The sequence below is a fragment of the Lygodium microphyllum genome, chromosome 22 (genome assembly GCF_053477565.2).
Source record: "Lygodium microphyllum isolate KBCC chromosome 22, Lygodium_microphyllum_v1.1.10, whole genome shotgun sequence".
NCBI classification, from domain to species: domain Eukaryota; kingdom Viridiplantae; phylum Streptophyta; class Polypodiopsida; order Schizaeales; family Lygodiaceae; genus Lygodium; species Lygodium microphyllum.
The window spans coordinates 97,121,441-97,133,460 of record NC_141156.1 but is presented as its reverse complement, the minus strand read 5'-3'; the positions used below and the strand labels follow the sequence as shown (position 1 = coordinate 97,133,460).

The 12,020-nt window shown below is 39.9% G+C and overlaps 1 protein-coding gene across 1 annotated transcript in view; it reads right to left on the bottom strand.

The window, feature by feature from the left end:
• Positions 1–238: 238 nt before the first annotated feature.
• LOC148017425 (callose synthase 9-like) overlaps positions 239–12,020 on the bottom strand; it is a 202,201-nt gene continuing 190,419 nt past the window's right edge. The window contains exons 37-51 of the mRNA XM_087662494.1: positions 4,291–4,418; positions 4,112–4,195; positions 3,832–3,944; positions 3,680–3,732; positions 3,346–3,522; positions 3,216–3,263; positions 2,971–3,129; positions 2,772–2,885; positions 2,589–2,677; positions 2,288–2,443; positions 2,075–2,177; positions 1,858–1,977; positions 1,719–1,769; positions 1,457–1,639; positions 239–831 (exon numbers count right to left, since the gene is read on the bottom strand). Of these exons, the coding sequence (XP_087518620.1) occupies positions 595–831; positions 1,457–1,639; positions 1,719–1,769; positions 1,858–1,977; positions 2,075–2,177; positions 2,288–2,443; positions 2,589–2,677; positions 2,772–2,885; positions 2,971–3,129; positions 3,216–3,263; positions 3,346–3,522; positions 3,680–3,732; positions 3,832–3,944; positions 4,112–4,195; positions 4,291–4,418 (1,815 nt within the window). The 3' untranslated portion in view covers positions 239–594. The remainder of the gene's footprint in view (positions 832–1,456; positions 1,640–1,718; positions 1,770–1,857; positions 1,978–2,074; positions 2,178–2,287; positions 2,444–2,588; positions 2,678–2,771; positions 2,886–2,970; positions 3,130–3,215; positions 3,264–3,345; positions 3,523–3,679; positions 3,733–3,831; positions 3,945–4,111; positions 4,196–4,290; positions 4,419–12,020) is intronic.

Below are 12,020 nucleotides of genomic sequence, written 5' to 3'. Positions count from 1 at the left end.
GCACATGTGCTCCAATGGCATTTACTTCACTGTTAATATACATCCGTGAGAGATCTTGAGCACTCCCACAAACTTCCGTCCTTTTCATATAAATCATGCGTGCATTTGTATACGGTGTGGGTGTGTATGTGTGTGTGACCCTATCTGATCTATAACAAGGCCAAATATAGTGTCTGAAGGAGCACAACTTTACAAATACCCAAGAGCAATGTATTTGAATTATGAATAAAGCTATTCAAATATCCAACAACAATGCATTCAGATGATGAGTAAAGCTTTACAAATATCCAAGAAGAATGCAGCCGCATAAATATTTTACAGCTCTTGTTGCCAGGGCAAATTAAGAACACCAGGTCTACTCAATACCCTTCCTTGCACACACCATATTCGAGTCTCTGAATCTGCTCATTATAATCCATACATACGTTACACCTCAAAAACCCAAGGTTGATCTTAATTCCCTGAGGCTGAGAGCAATCTTCAAAAAAGAAAAGCTTGCGGATTCCATATCCTGGACCCAATAATTCATATTCGCTCTGAGGACGATCTTCCATGATGTACATGCAGACCATGTGAGAGAGATTGTCTTCCATCTTACATCTGCGAGTTGGGTTGGTTCCCAGCAAGGATGAGAGAAATCTCCAAGCCCCGACTGAAAGCTTGGTTAAAGACCAGCCGTGTTTGGAAGGTCGATACGAATGGAAGCCAGGAGAGCATGGCAATGGGCAGAAAAATGACAAGGCCCATGGCAGCATCATAAAAACGGGCTATTGTGCGTATGGATTTCCACAAACCCAGCTTCTTCACAAATGGCTTCCATGCAATAGCAATCTGGAACCACCAACAACTTATCATATGCATGTTTAAACTTTTATATCAAATAAAACATATTATACATGCAATGCATACTTCCACACAAACCAGACAAGCATTTGTTTGCATTGCCCGTAAGGGCATGTCATAGGAATAGTTAGGTGGATCTAGCCTGATCTTGACTTGGTAGGTTTTCTTCCTTCCTTTTTTTTTTTTACTCGTTTTCAAGGGCTTGATTCTCTCTTAGAATCCATCAGAATTAGCACTAGACAAAGAGAGAGAGCAGCATAGTGCAGTGCTCCAGCACAACCACATACTTTTGGGTGGAATACTATATCCAGTTGAAGATGTCATTACAGATAAAAAGATGGTTTAAGGTCCATCAGCAGTCAAAAGCAAAATTGTTTTCCTGTCTCAAGTTGAGACTACGATCAAAAGCAATAGTGAAAGAATTCTAGCTGACGTTTCAAGTTGAGACACGCGCGTGCGCCCGCGCGCACAGAGAGAGAGAGAGAGAGAGAGAGAGAGAGAGAGTGTGTGTGTGTGTCTCGCACACATGCATGTGTGTGAGACAGCCCCTTGTGCATCTGATTATTCTTTAATTTCCACAAACTTTACTAAACAGAGAAGGAAACGAAAGTACCGAGATAATCGCCCAGCCAGTTGGAAGTAAAGCTAGCAAACTAGCAAACAAGTCACCAAGTGAGACTCTTGTCAACACGACCAATAGAGTCAGACTGACAATCAAGAACACAAATATTACTCCTTGGATAAGACGAAGGATCATCTGGAAGTTCACCGAGGCTTTTTGACTGAACGTAAACACCTGCATCAAATTCCCCAAGTCAGAGAAAATGCTAAAACCTTACAAAGAATGAGCATAAGTGAAACTCAGCATTTCAAACCTTGAATAAGAGAACAATCACTACTAGCACACCCCACGAAATACCATAGACCTGCATCAGAAGAAATTTTTGAAGGCCCTTTCTTGAAATATCTTAAACCTTTCTAAACACTGCAAGACAAATTCCACATTGTTCTTACTCCCAAACTAGTGCTGTTGTTTGCAGCATGCAGTTTGTAGACAACTCCAAATTGAAAGAAAAAGAATCTCAAACTTAGAATGGTCTCCAGAATTTTTCCTCTAAGAGTGATGATATGCTCCTGCAGTGAGAACAGTCTTTTCAAATCGTCTTCTAAAACTATCTGAATTGAGAACAATACTTTTATATTAATGAGATATTGTGTAAAAAAGGCATGCCTGCTCTTCATCCCACCAAGTTTCCCAGCTTTCTTCTCCCTTGACACCCACACCCCCCTTATATAAGAGCCAATTTGTCCAGTCTGAGAAATCTTCAACAGTCCTGTCCAGTTTGTTTAACAGACAATGAATGAAGAGGTCTCGTTACATGAAGGCCTCCTTAACCTCCAAAATGGAAAAGCAGCAAAGGTTACACCATAATCTTTAACTTACTTTTGCCATTCAAAACCAGCCGGGTTGAAAATGTAGGGGGCGAATAGCCAGGATATAGCAAGAAACCAACTACTGAAGCTGAGGAGAATATATCCCACAGTCGATGTCTCAAAGCCATAGACAGCATATACCAGGAGAAGTATGACAATTTCTAACCTGCGCAGCCATAATATGGATTTCAGAATGAGAGGCATCCCATTTGATTAAAACATATTATGAATGACAAACGGCCTGAAACTGCTAGATGTCGTCCATCTAGATCACTATTTGAACCATTAGGGCAGGCTGGAAAAATATTTACGCTTTGACAAAATGACTGCGAGAGTACAGCCTATAATTCTCAGCAAACTTGATATGTTGAACCACAAAACCTCTTCCAGTTGCACGATACTGCAGCAATTTACCACATGTAAAGCAAAGTGCAAGAGGACATAAAATTTTAAAATGGAACACTGTTTCTCTACTCATAACATTACAAAATCACCTTTGCACCACCATGCAGGATTGTTCTACCAAAGTAATGAGTTCTTGTTCCCAATGAGAAAGTGAAGAACACTGAACAAAGCTGCAGTTGCATTGTAACAAAATTTATGATAGCCTGCATTATTTTAAGAAAATATATAAGACCAATCTTCCATACAAATGGGAACAGCATATATGAAGCTAGAGGTGAACTGTGTTACTTTGAAAGCTCCCTGCTCAAGTATAAAGCCCATGATCATAGGTATAGCAGTAAATACACCAATCTGAAACAAAAACTGAGTGTCAAGAGCACTTTGGAGTGCAGTATTGCTTGTTACTTCAGCTCTATTCTCAAGAGAACTTCCAATTCCCGAAAATGCCTGCAAAAAACAATGAAATGATCAATAGATTCTGGAGGCTAATTTACACGTGCATCTTCACACTCAGTTGTCTTGAAAATACTAACCAAGTAGGCTTTCCCATAAAGGAATATGTAGACTGTCCAAACAGTCATCTGCACAAGAATAAATAGCTCAGATGTTGAAAAAGGATAAAAAATCAAATTTGCAGAACAATGCACAAGGAATTATCCATACCATTGTACACACATAGAAACCAACGGATGTAACATAAAAAGACAGCATGCGAAAGAAATCAAACAGCTGTCCTAATCGATATATATCTCTGCTTAATGTTTGTTCTCCATTCCCTCCAGCAACTTTTCCTTCAAACATGGCTATTTGGTTCAGACCCACATCTCGTCCTTTCCCTACCTGCCCAAAAGTTAAAAAAGATGATGGAAAAGGACATTCAATGCAGAGAAGATGAGGGAACCATCCGAAAACACTTTCTTAGTATTCTATCTGCTGCTGGATGGATATTTTAAGATAACTGAAAACCAGAGGATCTACTGCTAATTGCCCCTTGAACCTGAATATATTCATGATGAGTAATGTTTCCTTGCCGCAAAGTTGAATTGAAACCTGAAAGCCATTGATTTCTATAAATAAGTCCTTACCACATTTACTTCTTAACCAAGATTCAAAATGGCAGACAACAAGAGCTGAAAGGACTTCTCTAACCTGCAAAGATATCCTCACTGATGTTGATAATTCGGGAAGCTTTACTAATGCCTCCCCTAGTAATATGGAAAACTCTGTCAAAGACATCGGGATGTCCGTAGTGCATCCTCACTCTGAAAGAAACAAGAGAAGGCGAGTCAATAATACAAAACTACCCAATAATGGATATTGGCTTCAGGAATCAAGCAAGCTTCAATGGTCTGGCTAATACACATTGCCGAAGTGTTACAAAACTTCAATCAAGAAATAACAGACGTTCACTTCAGGAAATCAAGCTTACTTCAATGGTCTGGCTAGTACACGTTGCCCAAGTGTTACAAAACTTCCCTCTTGATTGGACATGAACCATGCCAGCGAAGAAACACTGATATTTCAAAAATATATCAGACAGTCAACATTACAATCTCCTGTTTAACCTGAATTAATAAAAACAGTACAAACTTTCATTGAGAAGCACACCTTCCTGTGAATACATGCTCACGCACACCAAGGATTGACACTGGCCATAAGCCGTGCTTCTGATCCCCTACTTCACCAAATTCTTCAAGAAGATTCCGAATCTTCAATGCCTCTTCAAAATAGTTATCCTTCAAAAATGCTATTAAAGTCAGATACAATATCCTCCTCTTCATGTTTGGCATTAATTATGAAAATCCATCCCTTGCTAACTCCCTCCCCTCCCCTCCACCGGGGGTCAACAGGCCCCCAAAGAAAAAAGTGACACACGCATGCGCGCACTCATGCACATGCACAGATGGACACACACAAACACATGCACAAACAAACAGACAAAGTGACACACGTGTGTGCGAATGCACACATGCACATACAATCCCTCAAGCTTCACGGATCATGTAGATTGCCAACAGATTTACAATGAGTTGGTTGATGTTTTAGGTCCAAAACTTGCACAGTTAGAAGAAGGTTACTTTGCATAGACTACATAATGTGTTGCATTCAATTTCAAAGTGTCCAACCGAATGATCACCCACATGAAAGTGACCCTTGTAGTGAATCTATGGAGCTGATTTGATTTATTGAAATGAATTTATTTAATTATAGCTAACGTAACAACGGCTTTTGAGGTAGCATTGTTGGTGATGATGATGTTAGCTTACAAAGAATTTACATTCCAATGAGCTTGATTTGAGGTATGACGAACCAAAGATAGATTCTGTGGAGGATACATACAAGTTATAAATGGATTAGTTGACCTTGTGCACGATGACGATTTCAAGGACGAAGGATGTCTATTAGATCACATGAGCTTAGTGATTAGCACTTGGCTAGGATATGGCAGGGACCAATGACACGTGTGAGGATATTGCAGGCGACAGCTGGCAACTGAAAACGTAGCATTATGAGGCCTCCAAGCAACAAGGCAATAGCACGGATGGAGATGCCAGATGCTGGAGAGGATGTGCTACAGTTGGCAAAGGCTGGATAGCAGATGGACGATGGATAATGGCTGAAATCTGCACGTGGGAGTAAGAAACCTACACAGAAGGATTGGGCCTGAATGGTGGGCAACCTATATATTTACAGATGTTGAAGTATGCTCCCAAATTAGGGTTTTGTATGTGGGACACAAAAACTCTCCAGAATGACTCCAAATTTAATGGAAATTTTGATCATTTACTATTTTGGGGCCGTTTTTAAGAGCTAATTAATGAGTAATGAGTTTTGTTGGCTCAACACCCCCTCTAAGGCCCAAACATAGTTGTCAGGTACGAAAGGTACGATACGGTACAGTACGATAAAATACGGTACTAAATGGTACCTTAAGATTTTATAAGGTACGGTATGATATTAGTACGACAAAAAAATTACTTGATTATTTTAGACAAAAGATAATAGAATAGATATTAAATGTGGACAAATTGGCCACATAGCGAAGCAATGTCCAAACAAAGGACAAAGCAAGGTTTCTGACAACAAGCCTAAGTCGCCAGTGAAAATCAATGCTATCAGTGATGTAGTTGCAAACACAACTCACACTTCAGAGATGCGCAAATCATTAAAAGCTTGGGGACAATTGCAAGGTAAGCAAACACTATTTTTGATAGATCTTGGGACGAATGAAAATGTCATTTCCTTGCAATTAGCTAAAGAGCTTGGATTAAAGAATAAAGAGCTGGATACTCCGGCAGAAGTTCGCCAAGCTTTAAATACCGATGAAAGTGACACAGTGAAGACTGTGACACCCTACATTGGCAAGCTCAAGTTTCAAATTCAAGGCTACAGTGACGAAGATACCTTCTGTATCGGAGACCTTGATGGTTGCGATGTGATTCTTGGCATGCCCTGGAATCATAGAGTAGATTCAACCATCTTCTCTCAGAAAAAGAAGGTAGAACTCACCAACAAAGGCAAGAAGTATGAGATCCAAGCTGGAGTTTCTGAAGACACCATACATATGGTAAGCCATATGCAAGTCTCTAGAGCAATTAAGGATTGTGTTCAATGTTGTTTGTTTTATGTCACTGATGTAAAAGATAATATGAATGCTGAAAACCAAGAGCGACTTCAGCTCTTGGAAAAGTATAAAGATTGTTTTTCGGACGATCTTCCTTATCAGCTTCCCCCAGAAAGGCCAAAAGACCATCATATTGATATTATTCCGGGCAGTTCTCCTCCTAATATAGCACCATACCGTGTGAGCCATCCTCAACAAGAAGAAATCAGAAAGCGAGTCGAAGACCTGCTCAACCGTGGGCTAATTAGGCCAAGTAGCTCACCATTTTGTTCACCGGTTCTTATTGTTCAAAAGAAAGATGGCACATTCAAGATGTGCATTGATTATCGAGCCCTCAACAAAATCACTATGAAGAATCGGTTTCCTATTCCCAGAATTAACGAAATTTTGGATCGTCTAGGAGGCTCAAAGGTTTTTAGCTGCATTGATCTAAAGAGTGGTTATCACCAAATTAGGGTAATACCACAAGATGTACCCAAAACTGCTTTCCGCACTTCATATGGTCTTTATGAATTCTTGGTGGTTCCTTTCGGATTAACCAATGCACCAGCCACCTTTAATCGAATGGAGCGCATCTTTAGAGAGCATCGACAATATGTCGGTACTTTCTTTGATGATATTCTTGTCTTTAGCAAGAATGAAGAGGAGCATCATTAGCACTTGGAGATTGTTCTACAATTACTTCAACAAAATCAACTCTTGGTAAATGGTAAAAAGAGTGAATTTTTCATGCATAAAATAAATTACCTTAGGCATGTCATCTCTTCTGAAAGAATTCAGATGGATCCTGAAAAGATCAAGATAATCCAAGAATGGCCTTATCTTCATGATGTACATGAGGTGCGATCGTTTCTTGGCTTATGCTCTTATTATTGCCGCTTCATCAAGCATTTTGCACATATGGCTTCTCCACTTCATGACCTTACAAAGAAAAAGAGGTCTTTCCAATGGAAGGCAAAAGAGAAAGCAGCCCTCACAAGGCTGAAAAGAGCTCTTACTTCTGGACCTGTTTTTATCATTCCAGATTTGGTAAAACCATTTGTGGTGAAAGCAGATGCTTGCGGTGATTGTATTGGTGCAGTGCTAAATCAAGAAGACCATGCCATAGCCTTTGAAAGCTGCCGTCTAAATGATGTGGAGAAAAGGTATGACATTTATGAAAAGGAGCTCTTAGCAGTGGTTCATGCTTTGAAGATATGGAAACATTATCTTTTAGGCAATGAATTTCTTATTCAAATTGATCATCAGAGCTTGAAGTATTTCAAGACTCAAAAGCATTTGCAGGAGAAACATACAAGATGGGAAAATTTCTTATCTATGTTTCATTTTCAAATTATGTACACACTCTAGGGAAACAAAATGTAGTTGCTGATGCACTTTCTAGAGTGCCTCGCATTGCAACTATTACAGTGGCTCATCATGAAGATTTTCAAACCATGAAGAATAGTTATGATGAAGATATTGATTTTGCGGCAATTTGGTCAAATTTACAGCAAGGAGTTTCTCATCCAGATTATTCCATCAAAGACGGTTACCTTCTCATGAACAATCGCCTTTGTGTCACTCTTCCTGTTCGACAAAAGGTGCTTAAAGAAAGTCATGAACCCTCTTATGTAGGGCATAGAGGGAGCGCAGCCACTGTAAGTGCAATTGAGCGCTACTTTTATTGGCCAGCATTACGAAGAGATACACATAACTTCATTGAGGCTTGTCTAGTATGCCAAAAATCCAAGTATGATAGGCAGAAGACTCTAGGATTGGTGCAACCTCTTCCAGTGCCCAAAGATCCATAGGAATCTATCACAATGGATTTCATCTCGGGTATTCCAAGAACACCTCAAGGTCATGATATGATTTGGGTCATAATTGATCGATTCAACAAGCAATCACATTTTATTCCATGTAATAAAACATTGAAATCCGCACAAGTTGCAAAACTTTTCATTCAACGTATCTTCACATTACATGGTATGCGTTCTGAGATCATTTCAGATAGAGACTCCAAATTCACAAGTAACTTTTGGCGTGCTTTATTTGAGAATTTGGGAACCACTTTAAAGTTCTCCTCAGCTTTTCATCCTCAAACTGACGGCCAAACAGAGGTGATGAATCTTACTCTTTTGGATATGTTGAAAACTTATGTTAGTGAATGTAAATCACAATAGGAGAAACATCTTCCATTATTAGAGTTTGCTTACAACAATACAATGCACTCATGCACAGGGAAAGCTCCAAATAAAATAGTATAGGGTAAAGTGATTCCTCCTTCAATTATTCGCACTAAAGATAAGATTTTTGCTGCTGATGAGTTTGCTTCAGATTTAAAAACAGCAATGAATCAAGTTCGAGCCACTATCAAAGTTGCCCAAGAGCGACAAAAGAAACAAGCAGATAAACGAAGAAGACCTTTGGCTTTTGAAAAAGGTCAATATGTCTTGCTAAAGTTTGATAAAAGCAGGCTCAAACAAGGTTCCGGTCAAAATTCATCTTTTCCAAAGCTCTCCAGTAGATACTTTGAACCCTTCAAAGTGATTGAGAAAATAAATGAAGTTTCTTATCGACTTGAGCTTCCTGCTCATTGGAAAATACACGATGCTTTTCATGTAAGTTTGCTAAAACCATACATAGGACCAGAACCAATGGAACCCATTACTGAAGATCCCCCAGAAGTTGAAGAAACAGAGCAACTCTTGGAACCTGAACAGATTTTGTTTCACAAGGATCGAACCACGAGAAGTGGCCTTGTGACACGAAACTTCTTACTAAAATTCAAGAATCTACCCACAACAGATGCATAGTGGATAGATGAAAAATTCATGAAGGATTACCCAGACATTCTTCAGCCATATCAAGAAGCTTTTCAAATGAGGACAACTGAATAAAAGCCAGAGGACTGTCACAACTCTATAGAAATAGAATTTGCATCTTTTTTTATTAATTTGTCTATATAATGATTTATTAAATTTGTTTCGTTTGCACTAATTAGGTATAAAGAAAAGTGCATTGGAGCTGGTCACTGATGAGTGGTCACAGGTTATGGTGGACCCACGTGGTGGGTTAGAGAGAAGATAGTTCACACTTCCACCTATATGGCCCGATTGGGCGCCTGTGACCAGAACTCGCGCATATTAGGGTTAGACTCGTACACAGAAAGAATTGATGCCTTGAAGTGTGGGCTAGATCCACCAGAACAGACAGTTACAATCAACAAGATGGCATGATCATGAAATGCTTGTACAATGTGCATGTGTGGGCTGAAAGCTTCAAATGCACATTTCTTTCCATAGGAAAGTCACATGAAGATTCTGATACCGTTTTTGCGATGTACACGGAAAAAACTTTCATATGACACCCATATTGGGGGGTCCCTAAATTTTAGGAGCCTCGAATCAGCCTAAAAATGCTAGTCCTAAAAAATAGGGATCTCATTCTAAGAATAGTAAATTATGTACTCTGACTGTGCTTACTAAATTTGGTTGTTTCTATTCTTGACAGTATTCAGCCCAAAAAGGAAGGCCATAGAGAAGAGACAAGTGTCAAGACACTTGTCACATAAGTTTCCAAGTGTCCCACTACTTGTCACATCTCATGACATGTGGTTGGATAATTGTTTTGTGCTACTCCACTTTCCCCTTTTGTACTAGCTCTTCCCTCTCCTATAAATAAAAGCTCGTTTTTCTTCATTCAGCATCATTTTTCTCTGCTGTAAACTCATGTACAGCACCCACAGATAGCCAGAAACTGGCCCCATCCATCCCCATCATCATCCCCCACTTCTCCATTATCAAATTCCTCCATATTCCCTCTTCTATCACTGCTGTTTTACAGAACAGCAAGCCTGTAAAGTCATTACAGCACCTCCTTCTCAAGCTCTTTATTCCATTTTAGCAACAAGAAGCAAGCCCTATCCATATACTGCTGATCAACGATGAAGAAAGGCTGATTTCCCCTCTTTCTTCTCTCATACTGTAAAGAAATCAGTTCTTATCATTGCATAATAGATAATGCGTGTGTGTTTGTACATCTTTGCATGATCTTGTGAGAGTGAGAATTACTTCTCCTCACTCTCAAGTTGATTGTAACTGAGCTCTTCCCTAAGGGACTTGGGTTGCGCAGAAATACATTCCTTCGGGGGGTTGGGGTTGGGGTTGGGGTTGGGGATGGGGGTGGGTGGGGGGGGAGGGGGGTTTGCCTATCTTCAACCCTCAATCTTGTCTCCATTACTTTTACATTTGCATGACTGTAATTTTGTGAGTAATTTTCATTTTCAGCTTGAAGTGTTCATTCTCTTTTATATTAAATCTCGAAAACAAGCGAATATCATAATTGTTAAACATACTACGTTGTTTGGGGCGTTTACAAAGAAGAAAAAAAAAACAAAGGAAAAATAAAAAAAGAAAGTTGTAGACTTAAAGTAGAGTGGCCAAAAAGTGCCCATTTTTTCTTACTAAATCATACAGATACGCACCGTACCATACCGTACAGATCAATCCGTACTACGTACGGAGACAACCTTGGGCCCAAAACTATAACAAAGAAGGGATTGGAAGAAAAGCTCAAGCGTAATTTTACCCAAGGCATCCCAACCAAATATAGCCAAGGCATGGGACAAAGGGCCCATGTTGGCTGCCCAAAGGCCTACCAAGACTATAAAGGCAATGGTCATCTTACCAAGGGAGTTCAAGTGATGCCCCCAGCAAGAGCAAGGCATCCGATATTCCTCGTTGACTACCCTCTAGCGTACCAAGTCTTATAAAGGTGGATGGAACCACATTGAATTCTTTTCTTCTTTTTTGATGGGTGAGAAGATATGGTTTGTGGCCTAACAAATGTCTCCCATGGCGACAATGAAAAGGGACGGTTAGATCCTCAACATAACAAAATAGACAAGCTAACTCGACCACTCGAGGGTGTCAATGATGAGGTAAAGGGGGATAAAGTATGGTGGTGTGGTGGTAAGGAACCGTTTTGGAGACAGCTCAAGATCCATTCAAGTATGCTCTACACAATGAGATGTAGAGTAGTGTCCTACATGATAAGAATGCACATGCCACAAGTGCCAATCGGACAATATCCCTTGTGGGAAATTGGTTCACTTGCCCAAGCCCCCTTTTACAAAGATGATGGTACAATAGGGCCGGCCTTGTAGAACAACATGAACGGACACAAAGTTGAAACCCCCTTTCAACCCTAGATGTCAATGTTGAAGGAGGAAAAGGAGCCTCATGTTGCACTTCCTATGATATCCAGAAACTTGATGAGAGATGAAGATGAAGCACCCTGACGAGAAGAGCAAGGTAAAAGTCACCACCATGATAGCATTAAGAGAGATGTTGCATGATCCACCTTGGGAGGAAAGCCTCCATGTCAATAGAAAAGTAAATCTCCAATGAAGATGAAATATGCAACCCAAGGACCAGTGCAAACCTACATGTTAGCCCTACACTAAAAAGTAAAACCCTACAAAAGAGACCAAAATCTACAAAAGAGAGGTTGATAGGAGATGCTCCAAAGACAAAACAAAAAATGAGAGCTAAATGAAAAAACAATGCAATGAACATGTATGTATGAGTGAATGCAACAAAAGACTAAAGATAGAAAACCTAAGGATATGGCCACCATCGCATACATCCATCAGCAAAATGCTACCAAGGCAACGTCTAAGGAGGTGAAGTGGTCCTAGATCAAGGTGTAGAGGATGACCTAGGAATGA